This window comes from Falco rusticolus, chromosome 1, assembly GCF_015220075.1.
Source record: "Falco rusticolus isolate bFalRus1 chromosome 1, bFalRus1.pri, whole genome shotgun sequence".
Lineage (NCBI taxonomy): Eukaryota > Metazoa > Chordata > Aves > Falconiformes > Falconidae > Falco > Falco rusticolus.
The window spans coordinates 10,404,622-10,425,805 of NC_051187.1; the positions used below are offsets into that span (position 1 = coordinate 10,404,622).

Sequence of the window (21,184 nt, forward strand, 5' to 3'; positions counted from 1 at the left end):
TGCTAGATCAGCTCCTCACCCCAAGTGTCATCTACAGCAGTGCCTGATGCGCTGAGCTTTTCTGGGGTGAGCAGGTTAGGGGAGAAAGTACTTATAGAGGGAGCGTGGGAACTGCAGCTGATACTGTATCACTTCCTATCTTCTTTTACATGAGAAAAAGCATTAGGTATAGTTACATACCTGGGGCCCAGATTTAAAAATAACCTACTTCCTTCCTGACTGGGAGAGAAAGGCAGGAGGAGGCAGTTTAACTGGCTGTCAGCGTTACTTGCATTCAGTTCCTACTCGTGCTGGTGCCAAGCTGCTGAGCTGAGCAGCATCCCCTTCCCCCGGTGGGCTCGCCTCCCCGAGCAGCCATCCTGCAGGCAGGAAGGCTCCAGGGAAACAACAGCAGCACACAACAGCAGATGATAACATCCTCATTTCCCCTGTCTTATTTTCATTCATATTCACTCCCATTCATGAAGGATGCACACACGTGTCCTGGCCCCGGTACAGAACTGCTGTAGAGCACATCGGCACCAGTGGACCCCAGACCAGCCCTGTGGGCAGCACAGTTGTGGCATATACACATGGGAACCCATTTGCAAAACTTTGTCACTGCTAGCACCAGAATTAACTTCGTCAGCCTGCTCGAGCTAAGGTTTTGGGCATCACTGTTAAACAGCTTATTGTCCTGTGCCTGTCCATCAGTTCTGATGCCATGTTGCATCTGTCCTTCCTCCACAGGAGTTACCCAGCATGCAGGAGCTCTGGCCGCAGGCAGGAACTACCACACAGATACTGCTTCCCATGCAAATGCCAGAGAAAAGCGAGCTGTGAAGCCAATGCACTGGCACGACTGGGAGTATGAGCCCCACACGATTGCATAGGAGGGGAAAAGAGTGGCACCGGCTGCACTGCTTTGTTGGATGTGCTATAGCCTTGGTGATGCTTCACAAGCATCTTTCAAGTCCAGGATCTCCCACTTGTTCCTGGATGTTTTCACTTCTCACCCCTCAGCTGGCCACTGCAGGTGCCAAACTTCATCCCCCGCCCCTTATTCTTGCTGGAATTGGATTCTTTCCTGCTGCACAGCTACAGACGGAAGATACCAGTGAGCTTCCTCAGACAGTTGCTGTAGCACACAGCCAGCACTCCCCTCATTGCCATCAACTTTGGGATCCCAACCCAAAAGTCATTTGGCTAAAGGGCCCTTCTAGAGACCTTCCCTCCTGCTTTTTCTGTACCCGCTGTCTCTAGTCATAGCGGCAGCTGGATTTCAGCATCAGCCCTGCCCCGAGCCCAGCGTTGTATTCTCTTGTGGCAACACATGTGATGGGGAGGAAGGGGTTGGTTCTCCGTATTTTCTGTATTGAGCTGCCAGTTAGCCACTGATACCATTCAACACTGAAACACAGCTGACCATCACCCTGAGAACAGAACAGGGAACGCTCAAATCACCTCAGATAACATCACACCTCTGCCAATTTGTGCTGCCAATGGCAAGAGGAAGAGCCAGGCATAACGCTGCTCAAACAAAGGCTGCAGTCAGAAAACAAAAATAAAAAAAAATAATTTAAAAAGAACTAAAATAAAGTAGAGAGAGAACCTTTGTGTGGCAAGCACTATGGATCAGGTACAAAACAGTTCGTTGTCCCTGCAAACACTGTCCTCTGTGATTTACAGGTATTGCAGGAGCACCATAACGAGCGGTGCCTGTGCATGACCGGGATACACAACAGTTTTGAACTGGTCTGAATCTCCCTCCCATGGAAGCAGTCTGTCTCCTGAAATAAACAGAAAGAGCTTACCTGAAGCCCTAATTCTGGAGGGGCTTTCCAGTCCGGAGGGGAATTTACTGCCCAGACAGGGGCTTTCCTGCAGTGGGAGCAGTACGCAGCCCTCTCTCCTCTCGAGATGCTACAGCCGCTGCCAGCTGAAGCCCTGCCAGGGCACAGCTCCCTGCCGCAGAGCGCGGTGCACAGCGGGCCAAGCTGCACCGGCACGGCCAGGGCTGGCTGCCTCCTACCACCATGCTCCAGCCCCAGCAGCTGCCCATGGGCCCCTGTGCCCACAGCCCCTTGCTCAGCACCACCCCTGGGGGGGCCAAGGGGGGGCCAGCGGTGATGCCAGCACTGGCAGCAAGCGGGGCTGGTGGAGATGGGGCTGTTTCTCCTCCCCATCGTGGTGCTGACTTTCCGTTCCCATTTTGGTCACTGGTCCACACCCTGCAAACACACAGAGGCTCCTGTCAAAGGGGAGCTCTGGACACCTCTCCTCCTGCCCTGGTTTCTATTCAGGGATGCTTTACTTTAACTTTCCATCATCATGTGGCAGCTTTAATAAGACACCTAGCAAGTCGGCCAAGTTTCTGAGGGAAGCAAAGGTATTTGTGCAAAGAAAAAGATGCTGTTTGAGCTCTACTTCTAAACCACCTATCCTGCAGGGAAGCTTCCTCCTGATAGATGTCCAGATCCTCAGTGCTTTAATCAATGGATGAATTCTCTAAAGTTTATAAGGGAACAAACAGATCACAAACCAAGCAATATTTTGATGTTGCACCTCTGGTTTCCCACCCGGGAATTCAGCCCAATTCTCATTTTACTCCAGCTTTAGCAAATATAGAAGAAGGGGGGTTTGGGGAGGGGGAAAGCCAAGCAAACAGCCAGCTCGATGGTATTTAAGTTGCCTTTTTCATTTCTCTAAACTAAGCTATAGCCAACTTTTTTTTTCCTTGAATAAAACTCATAATAAGGAGATAGCAGCAGAAGATAATAATAATAACAACAACAACAGACTTCTTTTCTAGTCTGATCAGCATCTCAGTATGCCCTGCACGGGTGGAAACTATCTTACTTGATAAAGACTGTACAGGTACCAGCACCAGCAGACACAACCACTCACCTACAGGTTAATTACAGGTTTGAAAATCCAAGCAAATTGATTGTGATAAGCATGAGCAAACAACTGATAAGAAACCAGCAAGGTTTGCCTTTTCATCCTGTTCAGAGACCAGCTCTGGCCATCCTCAGGGCTGCAATTACACACCTGGTATCACAACCCACCCAGCAGCGCAGGTGATGGAAAACCCACAGTGAGTCGAGGTCACCCACTTGTGAACAGAGAGCCGTGTGGCACCCATGGGAGCGGGGCCGCTGGTGGGTGCCACAGCTGCCTCATGCCGATGGCTGGGCACGCTCTGCTCTCACGGGGAGTCAGTGACTTGCCAGTGCCGAGGAAGAGATGAGCTACTGAAATGGTGAGAGATGGCTTTTTGTCCAAAACTGTAAGTGCTGCATGCACATACGCCAAGGGCTCTAGGCTTCCACTGCCTGCAGCTCACACCTCCCAGGATCTTTTTCCCAGAATTTACAGCTCTCCCATGAATACCAAGGTGACAGTTTTGGAATGAGACCAAATTCTCGGTATTGGTCCCGCCAGCGATAATGTGCAATAGGAAACAGCTCTCCTTAATCACAGGCACTCTGCTCAGCTCCTTGAGCTGATAAGCTGAGTGGAGAAACTGTTTCTACAGCTGTTTTTCAGGACCAACAAGTGGGGCTTGAAATGCTGCTTAAGCTTCCAGCCTGCTGCGTAAGGGAGAGAAAGGGGCAGGTTGTTGCTTAATCCCAAGGTTTGCCACTTCCCAGAATCCCACAACAGGGCTGGACCCAGAAACAGCCCCCAGAGTATGCCCGAGGCATGATGACCAGTGCTGCTCCCCCCGCCTGCCCACCCTGCCCGCTCCCCCTTCCTAACCTGAACGCGCCTTGCAACATCCCCTATCACCAGCCTTCTCCAGTGGAGTCTAAATATTACATCCCCTCTCAGAGGCCACGTTGTCCATCTTTTGGCAGTTTGCAGAGGAAAGAGGGTGGACCTGGCTGTTTCATGCCAGTGGTGCTCCTCTTTATGCCGGTAGAGCCTGACCCACGACACCCGGGTGGGGTACAGCAGCTCAGAGCCAGCCTGTGACCCCCAGCATCCCCACAGTTTTTTCAGCAGAACCGCCGCCTCCCCAGCTGCTCCCCAGCCCTCTGTCAGTCCTGTTCCAAGGGGAAACCTGGTGCTTGTCCCTGTTGAACAGCAACCTATGGAGAGGTTAAAAACCTGGACTGAGCTCCATTCACTTTAAATCCCAGTTCTCTACTGCACTCGCTTCCTGCACAGGTTCACCTATGAAGGTAATTCAGATGTTTTTTGCTTCATCTCCTGTCTCATTAAAGAATAGATTGGAACACCCCACCAGCAGGACAGGCCCTGCACAGCCACCTTCCTCCACCCTCCCAGCTTGGCAATGAACTCAGACTGTGGCTGACGGCTTGCGGTGAATGCACCGGCTCTGTTTCCCCCCATCCCTTACAGGCAGCACAAGAGGTGGCGGCAGAAACTCCATCATGTTCAGACAACTCCTCAGCGTCCTCAGGTTTCATTGTGCTGCCATAGGAGCAAAACCACATTTGTTTAAGCTTGGTTTGGTTCTGATAAATCACTCCCTTCCCTGTCATTTCCAGGTACTTGCAAAGGGTTGGTTTGCGCTGGTATTTTCCCAGCAGCTGAATTAAGCTGAGAGCACTCCAGCTCCTTCCCCCTTTCCAAAAGCTGGTCCTTCAGTTGTCCTTCTCCAGTCTCGCAATCTCACTTTTTCTCCACCCATTCCCAAAAGTCACTGAAAGAGGGAGCCCTTAGCTGAGGCCAGAAGCATCCTGGCAGGAATTGCTGCACGTCAGCTGATTTAAAGCACTTCACATTCCTGAGTGCACCTGCCTTGTAGGGGGACCTGGCCCTGTGGCTGACAGTTGTACTGAAGCCACCAGCTCCCAGCTGGACTCTTCCCAGTTCACGCAAACATGTCTTTGAAACTTTCAACATCATCCATCTCCATCAAGGACCTGACCAGTTTTTCCTTGTCTCCTTGTCTCACTGCTAACATGCTTACAGGACGAGCATAAGTTGCTATCCTGCTCCTGGAGCCCAGTGTCTCATTTTCCTCTCCTGACACTGAGGTGCTCCTGTGTTTGCTGTTTGTCACCTGCTTTCAACCCAGCACCTCAGCCATGTCCTCCTCGTGGCAGGTCAGCGAGGAACCCACAGCTTAGCCAGGTGGGTCTGGCACCATCTGTCCTCTTTCCTCCACGATGGCATGACCTGCATGTGTAGGATGAGGGAAATGGTACTGTCCCCTTGGGTGAACCATAGGGAGATCTTCTGATGTCACCCAGTGTAACTCAGGGAGTGCTGAATGCTTTCAGAGATACAGAAAGTTGCTTCCTGAAGAAGCAGGAGTGTTTGCTGATACCAACCATGCTTTCTTACCTTTGTAGTTGTGAAGAATTTCCCCGCTTGAATCCCTTTGTTGGCGTTGACTCATCACTGCTGGGTCTCTCTCTGCTTCACAGGCCAGCTCCACATTTCTTAAAAAGGGACATCACAACTAGGTAAAACAGGTTTGGTTTACATCAACAACATGACAGATTCTTATTGATTTACAATTTCATTTTTCTCTTCTCATTTCTTCACTGCTGGGGATCTTCTAAAAATTCAACACCTTAGGGATTTTATTTCTTGGGGCTTTTTAAAGCCAGGGATGGAGAGCCAGGAAAAGAAGATAGACAGGAGAAACCACAAAGGAGAAATAATAAATCATGACATATGAACCTTAAAAATTTCCCAGAGAAAAAAAAGAATTTGAGAGGAATAGGTGAAGCATCTCTTTCTAGCACCCTGCAATGTAACGATTACGCCTTTTAAGTTACTTTCCCATTTTTTTCAATCCGCTCCATCTGCTGGCAGCCAAAAATCATCTTCCCCTCCACTGTGGGAACACCCTAGCAGTCTTGGTGAGAGGAGATGAGGCAGCTCCTCCAGGGCCTCTCAGTGGGTGAAGCAGCACCAAGCCCCAACATGCGTGGGGCTGGCCGTGGTGGTGCTGCAGCAGGAGCAGGCATCTCCACCCCAGGCACCCACAGGGCTAACACGGCCCCCACCCATATCCCACTGGGGGCAGAGCTGAGTGTGTGCTGGAGCGAAACCTTCATGGTCAGAGGGTTTTCGCTGCCTGGCTGCAGAGCAAGGGGCTGGTTAGGTTTCTCTTTTTTGTTTCCATGAGAGAGACACTTTACATAAGGAGCATGCATATGCAACGTCCACCTACCTGCTCTATCTGACCAGCACATGTTAAAAACCAAACCATATCTATCTATATTACATTAATTACTATACTTAATAAGTAACAAAGATTCACACTGCACACATATCTGTACTTTTTTTTTTTTTTCCCATAGAAAGCACGTGGAACTATTTTACAGGCTAAAAAGGAATGAAGTGTGTCATTTATACTACAGCACATACATGCATATACATACACACAAGCTGAATATGTATGTTATAGAAATAGTTCATTGATAGGTGTGCAGGTAGACGGATCGATGCAGTTCTGTGTATTTCCTGGCGTGGTTGTACGCACAAGGGGTATTCAAAGGCTTTAAAATGACTAATAGACGACTCGGTTCATGCGGATCGGAGTCCCACAACTTGCATATTTAGACACACCAGTCATACCAGGAGAGTTCAGAAAACAAGTCTCACTATCTTAAACTATTTGTAAACACATTCTAACAGAGAGTGAGACATGCATCACAACTTCCCTTAGCCATGTTTTGCAATCACTAATCAACTGTAGCTGTTACCTACGCCCACTCTGCCTGGCAGTGAAGAGCGTGACTTACCAGCAGCAGCCACCCCCCCCGGGCACCCGTCCCCACCAAGGGACCTCCAGGCTCCAGTGAAATGAAATACTCAGGCAACTGCTGAGAGCCATACCTGGGGAGTCAGGGCTGTGCAGGATCGGTCTGTTCCTCCATCCTGCAGGTGCAGTCCTCGCAACACCAGTGTGCTTGGCTGCCTGAGCCACCCTGCTTGAGGTCCTCTTTACGGATGGAAACACCAGCTAAATACACTGCATTGCACTTCCCATTGCTGTCCAGGAAGTTTTATGGAGTCAAACCCAAGCCTAGGTTATCCCAGAGGTGGGTAAACACCACAAAATATTTTTTTTGTGCTTGCTTTGATTTGCATTTCAGTTTTTGGGTGTCTTTGGCTGTCAAACCTCAGCCTTTGCATTTCTTTCTGCAAGTGCTGCAGGGGAGATGCCGTGGAGGGGAGAGGGGTTTATGAGGGCACAGATGCAAATTTGGAGGAAGGCATGATTGGGACTGGTGCAGAAAAGCCCACCCCATTTTTCCCATGCACTCAGCTGTCTGCACCAACCGGCACAGGCACACAGGCTACAGGATGCCTGCTGCATCTGAAGACACTGATAATTATGCAATTTTGCATCGTTAGCACACCGTTACTGTTCTCAAATGAATTCTCCCTGCTAGGAAAACTGTTCCTCATGCAGACACAGGGAACCTTGTTAACTTTTAATTGATCATTGATTAGCACAAGTAAGATAAGGATAGTGGAGCAACAGGCATTGCCAGGGGAGATAAACAGCCGCCGGCAGCCCAGAAATATTTCACTTGTCCAGCTCCACTCTCGTTAGGCCTGAGCAAAGGTCAGTCCCAAGACAAATGGACTCAGATGCCCTTTTCAGTCACAGGTGCTGGCCAAAACCGTTAAGAAATCAGCAAAATTCACAGAAATTTCCCATCTTTTCTACTTTACAACTGGCTGTAAGGGCAGCTAAACCATGCACGTGAGAAACAGCCGTGATCTACCAGCCCAGAAACCTGCAGCCGCAAAAGGCAACCAGGGCAGGGAATCTGGCGGGAGAAGATACCCCTTGGATTTTCTTCTGCTTGTCCCTTTTCTTTTGAAAGTGCTGGAAGGTCCTTTGACAACCCCCTCTGGGTCAGGCGGACCCTGTCCCCCGCCGGCAAGGTGAATTTGACTGTCGTGCCATGGCTTGGTTAGCCGGTCACCGACCCGCAGGCAGGGAGCCAGGCTGGGGGCTCGCTGCCAGCAGGACCCGAGCTGTCCCCAGGCACCTCCTCGTCGGCTGAGGGTAATCGGAGATACAGCGACGGGAGCAGCCAGAAAGGAGAGGACGGTGCTTGTGGGTCTGTGACCTCCAACCAAGGAGACACCCTAATCCTGTAATGACACGTGGGGACTGGGAGCTGCTGGGAAGCCTGGCTCTGCTCTCTACTATTTCTTGCTACAGCTGAGAGAGCAGATGAGCACCTTTGGAATACCTCCTTGTAAGACATCCCCTGGAAACAGCCTGGTTCAGGTCCCATAACCCAAATCCCCAGGATCCCTGCGGGCTTCCACACCCTGGGTTGTCCCCCACCTGCTGGTCTCTTGCTCTGGGCCACCTAGAAATGACACCCACGAAACTACACATCTACCAGGAAACAAGTACAAGAGGAAGGTTGGCCATGGCAATGCCAACAAACAAGTAACTGAGCACGATTTGGGGTCAGAGGTGCTGAGCTGCACAAGTGCGTGGGCAGGTCCTGCACCCAGGCAAAGTGCCCCATCGCCAGCTGAATGCTTAGGCTGGTTTTGTCCCAGCACACCATGTCCAGGTGCAGATTCCAGCTTTCTCCAGGCAGCAATCCTGATCCTGTGCCTGGCAGGCCACGTGAACTTTGCAAACAACCTTTTTCCCCAACGTAACAGTAAAGCTGAAGAAAAATCAGTCCAAACAAATTCCGTGTTGAGGAGTGAATGCCTTTTTTCCCCTTACCCAATGTCAGGTTGGTGAGCCTTCAAGATACAACTGTAATTGTTTGGGAGCATTCATCATGCCCCACAGCAATGTCTCCATGCAAACAACCTGATGATGACCTACATAGACCACAGAAGGTAGGTTTGATTGCCCATCTGCCAGAAAGAGGAGGGCACCTGCATTTTCTAACTTTCAGGGGAGAATCTTAACCCCTGCAACAGTGGATCCAGGACAGGCAATCTCATCCCTGCCTACTGATCCTAATTCATTCTGTATTTCTAATTAGCCATCAGATCAGGAACAGCCACTCAAGGACCCTTTCTCTGGATGAGCATTGCCTCCTCTTGTTCTTCACCTTACACACTAGAACATCTTCATCCCTGAAGCTATTCAGACGTTGCCTGGACCCTGAGCAACCTGACCGACGCTGCCTGCATGCGTTAAGCTCTTTGCTTTCTGCCAGCACTGAGCCGTGGTGGCTCTGTGGTGAGACACTTGGCTCTCAGCCGACTCCTGTGGCACACTGGTACCCAACACAAGCATCCACACCTAGATGGCTCCTGGTGGAGCTGGCAGGGAGAAGCTTGGGTGATGACACCAGTAAAGATGAGAAGCACCCATGCACAAAGCACCATTGGAGAAGAGCAGAGGATGGAGGGTCACCACCAGTGATGGGTGGCGAGGAGCCACCCCACAGCACGTTCCCACACCACATCTCCATGTCCCACCCCACCAGCAGCAGAGCATGTCCCATTCCAGCTGTGCCGAGTCCAGCAGCTCCAGCTGAGGTGGCTGTGGGATGATAACCCCTGACAGAGCAGGGGACCATCTGGAAGTGCCGCTGCACCCTGATAAATTAACACATACCAAAACCCGCAGGGCGCTTTATTTTGGGTAAAACCTATCTCACTTGGGAAGCTCAATATAAGCTGGTGCCTCCAGCCTGAAACGCTGAACACACCTTACCCACTGCTTTCCCATCCTTCACAGGCAGGCTGCAGACCAGCTCAGCTTTGGTGCTGCAAGAGCAAAAAGGGTTGATTTGACCATATCTGCAAGATGCAAACTAGTGTTAAATAGCCTAGCCTTAACCCAGCCTTGCTTATTTTATCAGCAGCTGTTTGCTAAATCTTTTGTACTTACAAGAACAAAACCCTCAGCTATGCAGCACTTCAAGGACCAATCTGAACCCTGAGCCTAAACTTTTCGTCATGCATGGTTTTAGAACAAAGTACTTTCTTTCTGTTTGGGATTTAAGCATGCATGTTCCTCTTTCATCTTTTCTTCTTAAAAGAGAAAAGAACAGGGAAGGGGGATTTATGGTTTAGGATTTGGGGGTTTTTTGTTTGTTGGTGAGAACAAACAAAAGCAGATTATCATTCCAGCTCAGAAAACATTTGCCTTACTTGCCTTTTCAAAAGACAGTTTTCTTTTTATTTAAAAAATACCTTTTGTTATTCTCTAACCTGAAAAAAAAATTATAGCTAATCTTTAAAAAAAGTGCTCATTAACAAAAGTTACTCTCATCTGGTTTTTTGGCTCATCTGAGCTGAAATGACTTTTCTCACATTGTTTATTTGATTACAACACACTGGCCTCCCACCTACCAACTAAGTCTCTTCCTTTGAATATCCACAAGAAGAGAAGGCGACACTTGACATAGTTAAAATTTGCAAGTGTCATTTCATATTTCAGAGCACATTCAGTAGCAACGGCTCCATCTGCAAAGTCCACATCCCCAAAGATGCTGAAGAGATTGCCAAGTTCAGAAATCCCCCAAAGACCTGGCAGCTGGGCAAAACCCTGCTGCCCCCAGTAGCCACCTTCACCCCAGGGCTCTGCTGTGCACCCCAGGGCTGGACCTTGCCCCAGCCCCAGGAGCTGCCAGGTGCCCAGCTCCCCAGCTCCCGCAGAATTCCCAGTTCTCTGCAAGTCAAGGCAGGAAAGCTCACAGAGCCTCCCAGAAGAGAAGGGTATGCACAGATCTCACCTCGAGCACACCAGCTCTGCTAGTTTCTTTGCTCCTTAATCCAGCATGAAACCAGATCTGGATTTGCAACATCAAAACCTGCTTTTTACTCACAGCGCAGAAGCGGCTCAATTAACAGAAGCAGCTCAATTAACCTCTGCAGGTCGCCGTGTCGTGCTCTCTGGGACCAAGCTCATGAACATAATGAGTTTATGAGCCTTTTCCTGCCCCCAGGTCAGCCCCCCTGCAAAGAACAGGGGGCTCCCTGCTCTCCTCCGGGAGATACGGAGATCCTCCAACCTGCTCGGGAATTACTGAACTCAAACACTGTACTTGTACTCGAAATAAATCAACATTTAATATTTTACAATTACTTTAAAAGTTCTTTGAACAGTATTTTACAGCTCAGCACAGACATGACACAGATTTGGTGAGGCTGCACACGTGTACAAAGATCACCTGAAAGAACCTCCGACTTCTTTCATTTCCAGAAAGCATCAGAGGTCAAAACCCTAGCCGGGATGATGAGTCCCTAGAGTTTGTGCTTGTTTTTCTCTAGAAAATGGAAATCCTCTCCTCTAGGATTTCTACAGGGCCAGATGAAACAAAAGAGGTTTATATCATTAACAGCGGCAAGGATATATTTAGCCACGGATATCAAGATCACAAACAGCAATGTTTTCACAGGATAAGGTGCTATTTTAAAGTATTGAACAAAAATAAACCCCAAAACAACAAAGCCAGCTGTCAAATTTCAGCCCCATTTGAGAAGACACGCACAAACCTGTTTGGGAAATGAAAAGTCAGTGAGAAAACTTTTTCCAAGCGCATGCGAAGAGCTGTTAAAATCTGATCTCATCCCTCGAGCCTACTGGACTTGCAATACTGCTGTGGAGGAGTGCACAGCCGCGACCTCACTGTGCGCCCCCACATCGCCCACAGGCACCCTGTGAGAGAGGAGACAGCCCACCACAACCTGGCCACATCTGGGTGTCCCTGCCAAGTCCGTGCTGCAAACAAGGAACGGACACTGCTCCATGCATGTAGGAAAAGATGGGTGCTCCTGGAGCTGCTGCGTGGCCGGGGGAAGTGGGTCCTTGCCAGGAGTCCAAGCTGGCTTTGCATCGTGGTGGAGGCACAGCCAGCTTACGTTCAAGTGATGCTTTGCCCTGTGTGAGGGTCTTTGAGTCCGCAAGGCAACACCACCCTTGGGGTGGTTTATTCAAGTAGAAGGATGAAGTGCAGAGGTCTCGGGAGCACGTTCACATCTCTTTTTCGCTCATCTCTAGCCAGTGGCAGAAGCTGCATCCAAAGCTGCTGTGGACACCAAAGAGCCAGCCAGCACCTTCTTAACCCAAGATGTTCACTGCTGGGGCCAGAACAAGCTGTCCCTGAACAACAGAGGCAGTAGGAACAGAAAGCAGGTCCAGCAGCCAGCAGGGCCAAGGCTGGAGTCAATGGCACAGGAGGGATCCCCCAAACATTTCCAGGTGGAATGCGGAAGAATCCAGCAGGCAAACCTGACCCATGCTCCTCCAAGAAAACTGAAGTCCCCAGGGGCTCTGACACTTTTCCTGGTAGATTTAACCTCAAATGACACTGCTGCTGTGCCACCAGTCCTTGGGGACAGAGCCCAACCTTGTCTTAACTAGCGCTAAGAGCTGACCAGGTCCTGCTTTCTGGAGGATCAAGGGACCCACACTGAACTAGCACACTGTGGCTGAACCCTGCAGCCCCCCAGCAGTAGCAGGGGTCCCTTCCAGACATTTCCAGGGAGCCCATGCCCTCGGCATTCAGATCCTGCAGCAGGCAGCATGCTCTTCTGCCTGCTGTCATTAGTGCAACCACCGACAACTACTGAGAAACAGCTTGAGGGCTATGAAACCAGGCAAGGCTTTTCCAGTCTCATTTTTTTTTTTTTTTTTGCTCATGGGATCAGAACAGCTCTAAATACCCCCAAATATTGCACCTTTCTGTACCTACAGCCTTGCAGAGGGAAGGAAAAGGGCAGAAAACCTTTTTGCAGGGGAGGGAGGACCTCAAATCCAGCTGCTGTCTGCAGGTGTCACTAGTGGGTTTGGTGCTGGGTCCTTCTCCAGCAAAGCTGCCTCTTCAGGTGACCTTAAGGCAATCCTAGTGGTTTCCCCTTACTCCCTCCTATGAGTATGAGTATGAGTGTGGTTCCTGTCATATTTCAAGCAACTACTGAGGATTCAGCCTCTGGGATGTCCCTAGCATACAGTGCTAGGGAGCAGGATGCGAGAACGTACTCCCTGTTCAGCCCACATCTCATGGGTGAACTCTGAAATTCTGCAGAAATTGGAAGTTCATCTCCTGCAGGTCCTGAATCTACTGTAAGTACACGTACACATGACAAGCTGTCCAGGCCCTGGTATGGCTGTTGCACTCAATGCACTGGAACACAAGCAGCTTGTGCTGGGGTCTTTCTGGGCATCAGCTGGGCTGCTCTGCTCTGTTTCTCTGCAAGATACCCAACTGTCATCATTTAAAGGAAACCTTGAGAAAGCTTGTCCCCCTTTCCCACAGAACCGTCCTGAGCATCCTCAACCTGTTACGGGTGAAATGCCATCAGGATATCAGTTGGGTGAGCCGCAACTCTGCATGCATTGAAGGCCACCTACCACCACTCAGCCAAGGACATTCATTTTCCAAAATGTCCCCCCTCCATGAGGTCCCCCAGATCGCACTGGCCTTGGTCACTGTCAAATACAGCCACAGCACCATTTGCTGGCAGGAAAACGCCACTGTCCTTGCTTGCCCTCTCAATCCAGGTGTTGGCAGTCTGCAGATCCAAGTGGAGATCTCAGGGAAACAACTTGCCTTCCATTGCTGAGGAACCTTGAGAGATACCAGAGCACACCACCAGTGTTCCCATTCCCCAGGGCTGGGCCAAGCCCAGGCCAGGAGCAGCTCAGCCACCACGCTAACGCTTCGGCTGCAGGATGTCTTGGAGAAGCATGGCTGGGTCTCCAGCCCAAAGGACAGTCTGCTGCCTTTTCCTGAGCCTATACTGGTGTTGGATGGGAGTCTGGTCTGAAAGGACACAGGGTTCTTCTATGGCAGTGGTCCACTGAAGGTGGCAATGGGTAAACACAGGAGGGAATGAAACTCAGAGGGGTCCTGGGCAGGCAAAGAGGACCTTCTCAGTGCAAAGGGGTCGCTGTCCCTGGGTTTGTAGCACACGGAGATCTCACACCTGCAGGCGAACAAAAAGAAACCAAGATGTAAGTAAGGTCAGGTGCAGCAGAAGTATCTGCAAATGAATGGGAATCAGTGCAGTTTTTAACAGGATGGGAGTCTGAGTGCTGAGAGTTCAGGTCTTTAAGCTGGCTCAGACTAGGACCTAGAGCAAAAGCATCCAGAAAAAGTAATTTTTGAAACTCATTAGGGAAAATGAGAACTTTTGTGTCCCCCAAGTTTTGGGGAGAGGGCAGTAGTTCCTTTTCCATTTTGTGCCTTGAATTCTCCCACGAGCCCCAAGTTGCACAACAAACAAGTTAAGTAAAACACTTTTCTTTGGGGTTATTTAAGAAGTAAGATCCAAAAGCTTTTTCCATTGGAAGCAGGCTAACCTGCCAGAGTTGTGCTCTCTCTGAGGGAGAAATTAAAATGCTTGTACGTTTTTAAGACCCGTGGATCAACTGGTTTGATCTCTTTGTGCTCATGGAACTATGTTGTCTACAGGGAGTTTTCAAACTCCATCACCCGGGGAGCCAGCTTGGTGCCCTGGGGACATGACTGATGGATGAACAGGCAAATGAACAGCTCTTGCTCTACCCCAGTCTCTCCTGTGAAGATCCTGGGTTCTTTCTGCAATGGGTATGCCAAAAGCGGTGGAGAACCCAAACGAGGTTTAGAAGTTGAAGGCTCTGCTCATATGCCCAGTGTTCTTCGAACACCTAATTCACGTTGCATAGCTTTCCTCTGGCTTACGACTGGTCTTGCTGAAAGAGCTGTCTTTACTGGGGGCCACCCTTCAGGCCGTGGCAGTCACGGAGGTGTATTCCTGCTGGGATCTGAGCAGGACCATCCATCCCACCTGAGCTCAGCTACACTACAGAGCTTGGAGCTATGTCACCCAGCACAGATCCACCATGGTGCTCAGAACCTCCTTCCTCCAGTAGTCACCCACGCTCCATGGACAAGTCCCTACACACGGGATGCACCCTCTGAGCGCTGACCGCAGCAGGCAGGTGGCCACATTGCAGTTCCTACCTGGTTACACTCTGCAGGATCTTCTGCTCATCCTGGTCCAGGCACACGGCGAAGGAGGACTGGACGCCAATAATCTGGACCTTGTCTACTTTTATCTGGGACACACTGATCTGCTGATAGAAAAAAAATCTGAGTGAGGGAGCTGCCAGGCTCAGCGCACCTCCCTGTGCAGGGCAGGGGAGCTGGGCACCCCTAAGGCAGGCCTGGTGGCCAACAGCAAATGGATCCTCCCAGGAGCATCTCTCTCCTGCCCTGCCTCCCTCCCACCTGGAGTCAGCCATCCTCTTACTAAATGTAAAAGCACTAGGACGTGAGTTACCTGATTGAAACTTTTTTTGGATTTGGAGTTTTGCCTTTTGACCACCTCTGTCATGGTTAAGTTGAGACACTCTGTCTTTGAGGCTGTAACAAAAGGAAACCATTATCACCTGGGGCTTCTGGGCCGCTGGTGGGAACCCAGGTGGTCCCTCTGCCCCTCAAAGCATCCCAGAGCCAGTGGCTTCAGACCCCACTGCTGGGGGAAATGCAATACGGTTCCAGCTTTCCTTCGTTCCTGCTAACCCACACGCCAAGAAAGCAACCAGGAAACATCCTCTGCGATTTCCAGCGGCTTCCCAAACATCGCGGAAAAGGACATTTAACTATCTTGGGACCTAAACAGGAGGGAAAGCATTGCCCCTCCATCACGAGGAAATTCTCTCCCAGCACAGTTTTCCCGCAGTCCACCTGGAGATCTTCCTCCTGCCTGGAATTACAGTGACATCCCGTGGTCAAACTGCCGAACGTGCGACCCAACGGAGACAACGCGGGGACCGGACTCCTCCTGGGAGGAAGGAGACTCGGGAAGGAGAAGCTTCCCCCCACCGTGGAGCTGAGGACACCCCCCCGATGCAAACCCACAGCGCTGGCAACACAAGCGAAGCTCCTGAACTAGTGCGGAAATATCCAACTCCGAGTACAGAGGAGGTGAGAAGTTAACTCCTGTTGGGTTTTTTTCCAGGGTTGTCTGCAAGGCTTCATGGATGGGGCAGCAACAGGAGGGACAGAGGTTTAGGTTGAGCTCCATGGGGCGTGTAGAAGATGTCTCCTGTTTGGGAGATCATCCGTTTGCCCTGACTGCTCTGCTCACAAACAACACATCTGCCAGACGCAAAATACACGAGGAAAGAGGAACTAAAAAACCCCTCTGTTTACTCCAAACCGGGTGTCTGACTGCCAAAACAGCAGTTCTTAAGAAAGAGTGAACAGGTATTGCTTCTAAATACACACACGTACATAAAGACGACTAAAAGCCTTGCTGCTTTTCAAAGGTTTGAAGCCTTATTAATACCCATTCAGAAACCTGATTAGAAAATAAACGATGAAGCCAAGCCACGTGGCAGGCAGCTATCGCCGAGCTGCAGGGAAAACCAGCTTAGCCAGTGCCTGCTGCAAGCTGGCTGTAAGGCATGGCCAGCACCCTCTCCCTTGGTCCCACTTCATTTAACAACAGGTTTACCAGTCTCTCCTCCTCCTTACTAAGCAAGTGTTGTTCTGGAAAGCACCATTCCCCAGTGATCATCCTGGTTTTTTGGACTACCCCAGCCCCATTCCTAATGGACATCACATTTCCCCGGCTGAAGCTTTAGGACAGTGGGACATCGAATGTCCTTTGTTCCTCATGTGGTGCCAAGGACTACAGTATGTTCCAGGGAACACCAGATACCTCCCACATCCCTCCTTTGCTCCAGCCAGAAGATCCACACTGTCCTCTCACCCCACCAGTCCCTCCCGCAAAGCCACAAAGACCACCTCTACCCACCTAGTTCTTCATACTTCTTGCAGGCTTTGCTAAGGTTGACGGATGTGCAGACCTTCTCAACATCGTTCCAGTGACTTCTTCCACTGATGGCTGTCTGCAGGGACCAACCAAAACCCATGAGATAAAATAATAAAATCATAGAATCATTTAGGTTGGAAAAGACCTTTGAGATCGTCAGTTCCAGCCATTAAGCTAACACTGCCAAGCCCACCACTAAACCATGTCCCTAAGCACCACACCTACATGTCTTTTAAGTACCTCCAGGGATGGTGACTCCACCACCTCCCTGGGCAGCCTGTTCCAGTGCCTGACCACGCTTTCAGTGAAGACGTTTTTCCTACTATCCAACATAAACCTCCCCTGGCACAACCTGAGGTTGTTTCTTCTTGTCCTGTCACTTGTTACCTGGGAGAAGAGATCAACTCCCCCCTCCGCCTACAGCCCCTGTCAGGCAGCTGTAGGGAGCAATCAGGTCACCCCTGAGCTGCCGCCTCTCCAGGCTGAACACCCCCAGCTCCCACCGCTGCCCCCCATCAGACGGTGCCCCAGCCCCTTCCCCAGCCCCCTGCCCGTCCCTGGACACGCTCCAGCCCCTCTGTGCGTCCCTCTTGGAGCGAGGGGCCCAGAGCTGAACCCGGGGTTCGAGGTGCAGCTGCACCAGTGCTGAGCACAGGGGGATGGTCACTGCCCTGGTCCTGCTGGCCACGCTGTCTCAGACACAAGCCAGGATGCTGTTGGCCACCTTGGCCACCTGGGCTCACTGGGGGCTCATGCCCAGCCGGCCGTCAGCCAGCCCCCCCAGGCCCTTTCCCTCCGGGCAGTTCCCAGCCCCCTGCCCCAGCCTGCAGCGCTGCTGGGGCTGCTGTGACCCACGGGCAGATGCCACACTTCAGGCTGCCATTACCCTACCCCACCTGTCTGTGCTAGCTCAGACCTGGATTTACCTGGAGCTGCACAGACAAAGTTTGAGTAGGCATTACAATCCATTTAACATTACATTTACAAAATATTGCCCAGGCTTAACACTAAATAACTGCAGATGAACCAGCAAAACAGGCGGGCTGCTGTGACCAGCAGAAGGTCGCCCCTTGGAAGCAAAGCCCACCAGCATAAAGCAGCATCGAGTACACATCCACCTATGGAAACTGGCTGCACGTTCCCTATTTTACCAGGCTGAAGAGGAGCGGAAAGCCACCCCAAATTAGCCAGTAACTAGACAATTAGCTTGAGTTTGGCTCATCTGGGCTTGGATCTGGGCTCCTCCAGCGGACTGTCAGCATTGGCCTCTCTCAGCCCCCAGCTGAGAGACGTTTGCTCAGCACCGAAGTGGTTTTCTGCCCCATTTGTCTTTGTGCAAGTCCTGTGCACTCACCTTGCTGTAGGCGATCTGTAGTGTTAGTGGGATTGCTTCTCTGTCTCCGTCTATGCCCAGCCTTTTGCTGCCTGGACCTGCACAAAACAAGGAGCAAAAGTCACACAGCGCCCTTTCATCCTCATTCTTCAGCCGGCTACTGATACAGCAGCATGCTCGGTACCTACAGAAAGGGGGGGGGCGGGCGGGCAAAAAATGGTTTGCTGAACACAGCTGTGGAGCAAAAAGGCAAAAAGAAAAGGTGGCTTAAGAGCTGCCAGAAAGCAATTAATCCACTGCAGAAATTTCAACACAAAGCACAACAAGCAGCTCTGCAAAACTGAAAGCGGTGCTGGCTAAGCCAGTGCAGAGGGGTCAGCGCTCCAGGGAAAACACAAAGCAATAAAAGGCCGCCTTGCTCACCCAGCTCCTGTTTTTCCCAGCATATTTCTGCCCACATTAAATTAGCCTTGAAATACTGTGCCCAACACTTACTAACTTTTTTTTTTCCCCCCTGGATAATTTTTTGCAGATGTTAAGTGCTGCCAGACAACCCAAGGGAGGAAAAAAAAAAATAAAAAATCAGGACTGGTGGTTTCATGAGTTACTGGGAAGAGATCTTGCCCAAGCCTGTATTTTGGGGGCGTGGGGTGGTGGCACTTCATATGGAGGATATTTTATGGGCTCTGTTTAGAAAGACAAGGTGGGATCACAGAAAAGTTGGTTAAAAAAATTAAGCAACATGTTTCAATGCAGTATTATTGGGTGGCCAGGAGGTGTCCCTGCGAGCTGCGCTGCTCCCGGCAGCACCTTGCCAGTGGTACCCAGGGGGGAGCCGAAGACCACACTGCAGGCAGATGCTTCTGCCATTGCTTCTTCTCTCTAATAATTCTATAGATTCCTGGCATAAAAACTCACGGATCTCCCTTGCAGGAAGGCTCCAAGCACATGCACAAACCTTGCTTTGCCCAGTAAACTAGAAGAACGGAAAGGGCAACTTTATAAGTGATGTTCCTGGAGAAAGCACAAACTACAGAAAGCAGCAAAGATAAAAGATGAAGAGCTGTATTTGGCCAGGTGCGGATGAGAGGAAGGAAAAGGGTGTGCAGTTGTTTTATTGCAAATACATTTTAGAGTTAGGAGTAGTAAAAACAACAAGGCACTGTCACGGCTTTGCTCCTGAAGAGGAACTCAAGTATTATGCTGCTTCACTTCCAAATTTGTGAAAAGATGTCTGGATCTTTGCTCATGATGCAATCTGGGCTCAGACACCTCTTTGCAGCCCACGCTCCCTCCAGCCCCTCCTTCCCTTCACCTCCCAGCCCAGTGGTTTGCAGACCCCCACCCCGAGGCTGCGGGTGCAGAAGCAGCTCCAGACCTGACGCCTTGATGGCCCGCGTGGCTGCCGAGTGGCCCAGCTCGAGGGAATGGATGAAGACTTCAGTCATCTTTTCTCCCCCAATGAAGGTGAGCTGCCGGGGGAAGAGTGAAGATGTGGTGCTGAGGAGACCCAGCCAATGTTCACCCCTCCCACTCCTTACTACAGGGAAGAGGTCACTTTGGGAAAATCCTTCCATGTTTTCAAAATGCACCTTTCATCAGCTGCCTTGGGTGACACTTGCCTTCAGCTGCACTTCAGACTGTTTTAACAGACCACCAGCAAGCAAAACAACCCAAAACCCTAATTTTCATTTCAAGAAAACTTCCCAGCCCACTGAAAAGAAAACCCATGATGAGCCTAACAGCAGGGTCTGGGCATCGCTTTGGGTGACAGCGATCCTGTGACCAGCAGCAACTCTGCTTGCCACAGCCCTGCTGCAGCCAGTCCTGGCCACAGCACCAAAGCAGGCGTTGCAGTCGTGCATTCACCCCTTCCCACCATGTCCACCCCCTGCACACAGTGTGGCATGGAAAACAGGCTCCATGGAGGGGCTCGCTTTGGAAAGCAGAGTACCAGAGGAACTTCCAGTGGTGTGGATAACCCGTCAGGAGTTTGACTGACAGGAGTCACTTTGTGTCATGGGGAAAGGTATTTGGATGGAAAACTGCTTGTGTGACGCAGGGATTGTCTGGGCAGGACCTGCATGCTCTCAGTCCCTGAGCCAAAGCCCCATGGGCACCCAGGGAATAAGAGGAGATGTGCCTCACCAGCACGTGGTGGCTGTGCCACAGCCCCAGCGCTTCACAGGCAGGTGCCAAGTTGGTGGCACAGGTAAAAGCCCCCCCCCCTCCCGCTCACCAAGGCAGGGCTGAGCCCTTTGCCTACCTCCGTCTGGTAGAGCTGCAGCAGGACAGGGCGGGTGGCGAAGCGGCAGTAGTAGAGGATCATGTCTGCCAGGATGGGCAGCTGCTCCTGGGAGTCCTCCTGGGGCTCAGCCTCCAGCTTGGCAGACTGTGGTGAGAGTAAGTCACAAGCCTGATGGGGTACATGGTACCCACAGTCCAGTGCCAAGAACTGCCCATCCCACCACACCAGGGAGAGAAACCCTCCTCCTGACCACCAGGAACCCCCATTTTCATCCCATATCCCTGGAGGACACCCTTCTGCACAGGACTGTGGTGGCCAGAAGCTCTCCAGATCCCCTGTACCTTGGGGAAGGGGGATGCCAAGACCTACCAGCTGGCACACACGTACCTGACACAGCACATCCATGGGCAGGTTCATCAGCCCAAGAACATTGCGCTCGTACCATGGGTCCAGCATACCGATGTAGTGGGAGATGTCATTGGTGCTGCTCTCCATCCCAGCCAAGCTGTGATCCTGAAACGAGACACACTGGGGTCACTCTGAGCCCCCCACCCAGGCTCCTCAATCCACACCTGGGGCTGGTGGAAGGGACGCCAGTGCTCCCCTCAGCCTGCCCTGCCGACCTCCACACACACCGCTTGCAGGGCCAAGCAGAGGACTGGTGGCACCCCAAGCCCTGCAGTGAGCAGGACACCTACCATCTGTGCCGAAGAGCGGAGCTGTGGGTCCCCCAGGGATGGGGAGGGATGCATCAGCGGGGTTGATGGAGCCAAGCAGCTCCTCTTCACGGGGACGTAGAAAAATTGCAGTTTGAAGTACCTTGTCAGTGAGGGGCAGGTGCTCTCCTTGAGCCTAGGGAGAAGGTGGGAGAGGGCTGGGTGAGCAAAGCCCTCCACAGTGTCCCAGCAGGGCCAGGTTCC

General features: G+C 51.2%; 2 protein-coding genes and 1 long non-coding RNA gene across 5 annotated transcripts in view; 1 reads left to right on the plus strand and 2 right to left on the minus strand.

The window, feature by feature from the left end:
- The window catches only part of PIK3R6 (phosphoinositide-3-kinase regulatory subunit 6), a 43,925-nt gene extending 37,034 nt beyond the window's left edge, over nt 1-6,891 (minus strand). For both annotated transcript variants that reach the window (XM_037409451.1, XM_037409443.1), the window contains exons 1-2: nt 6,805-6,891; nt 5,299-5,396 (exon numbers count right to left, since the gene is read on the minus strand). The gene's annotated coding sequence lies outside the window, so the exon portion shown is untranslated. The remainder of the gene's footprint in view (nt 1-5,298; nt 5,397-6,804) is intronic.
- A 30-nt stretch (nt 6,892-6,921) lies between these two features.
- LOC119158004 lies at nt 6,922-13,461 on the plus strand. The gene is made up of 2 exons (XR_005107733.1): nt 6,922-7,010; nt 8,946-13,461. It is a non-coding gene; the product is annotated as an uncharacterized LOC119158004 (long non-coding RNA).
- PIK3R5 (phosphoinositide-3-kinase regulatory subunit 5) overlaps nt 12,537-21,184 on the minus strand; it is a 60,934-nt gene continuing 52,286 nt past the window's right edge. The window contains exons 11-19 of one of the 2 annotated variants that reach the window (XM_037409432.1): nt 20,963-21,116; nt 20,652-20,777; nt 20,283-20,408; nt 19,395-19,488; nt 18,038-18,114; nt 16,666-16,759; nt 15,184-15,266; nt 14,865-14,974; nt 12,537-13,845 (exon numbers count right to left, since the gene is read on the minus strand). In XM_037409432.1, the coding sequence (XP_037265329.1) occupies nt 13,704-13,845; nt 14,865-14,974; nt 15,184-15,266; nt 16,666-16,759; nt 18,038-18,114; nt 19,395-19,488; nt 20,283-20,408; nt 20,652-20,777; nt 20,963-21,116 (1,006 nt within the window). In that variant the 3' untranslated portion in view covers nt 12,537-13,703. Of the gene's footprint in view, nt 13,846-14,864; nt 14,978-15,183; nt 15,267-16,665; nt 16,760-18,037; nt 18,115-19,394; nt 19,489-20,282; nt 20,409-20,651; nt 20,778-20,962; nt 21,117-21,184 lie in introns of both variants that reach the window. The other variant, XM_037409424.1, reaches the window with a different exon arrangement.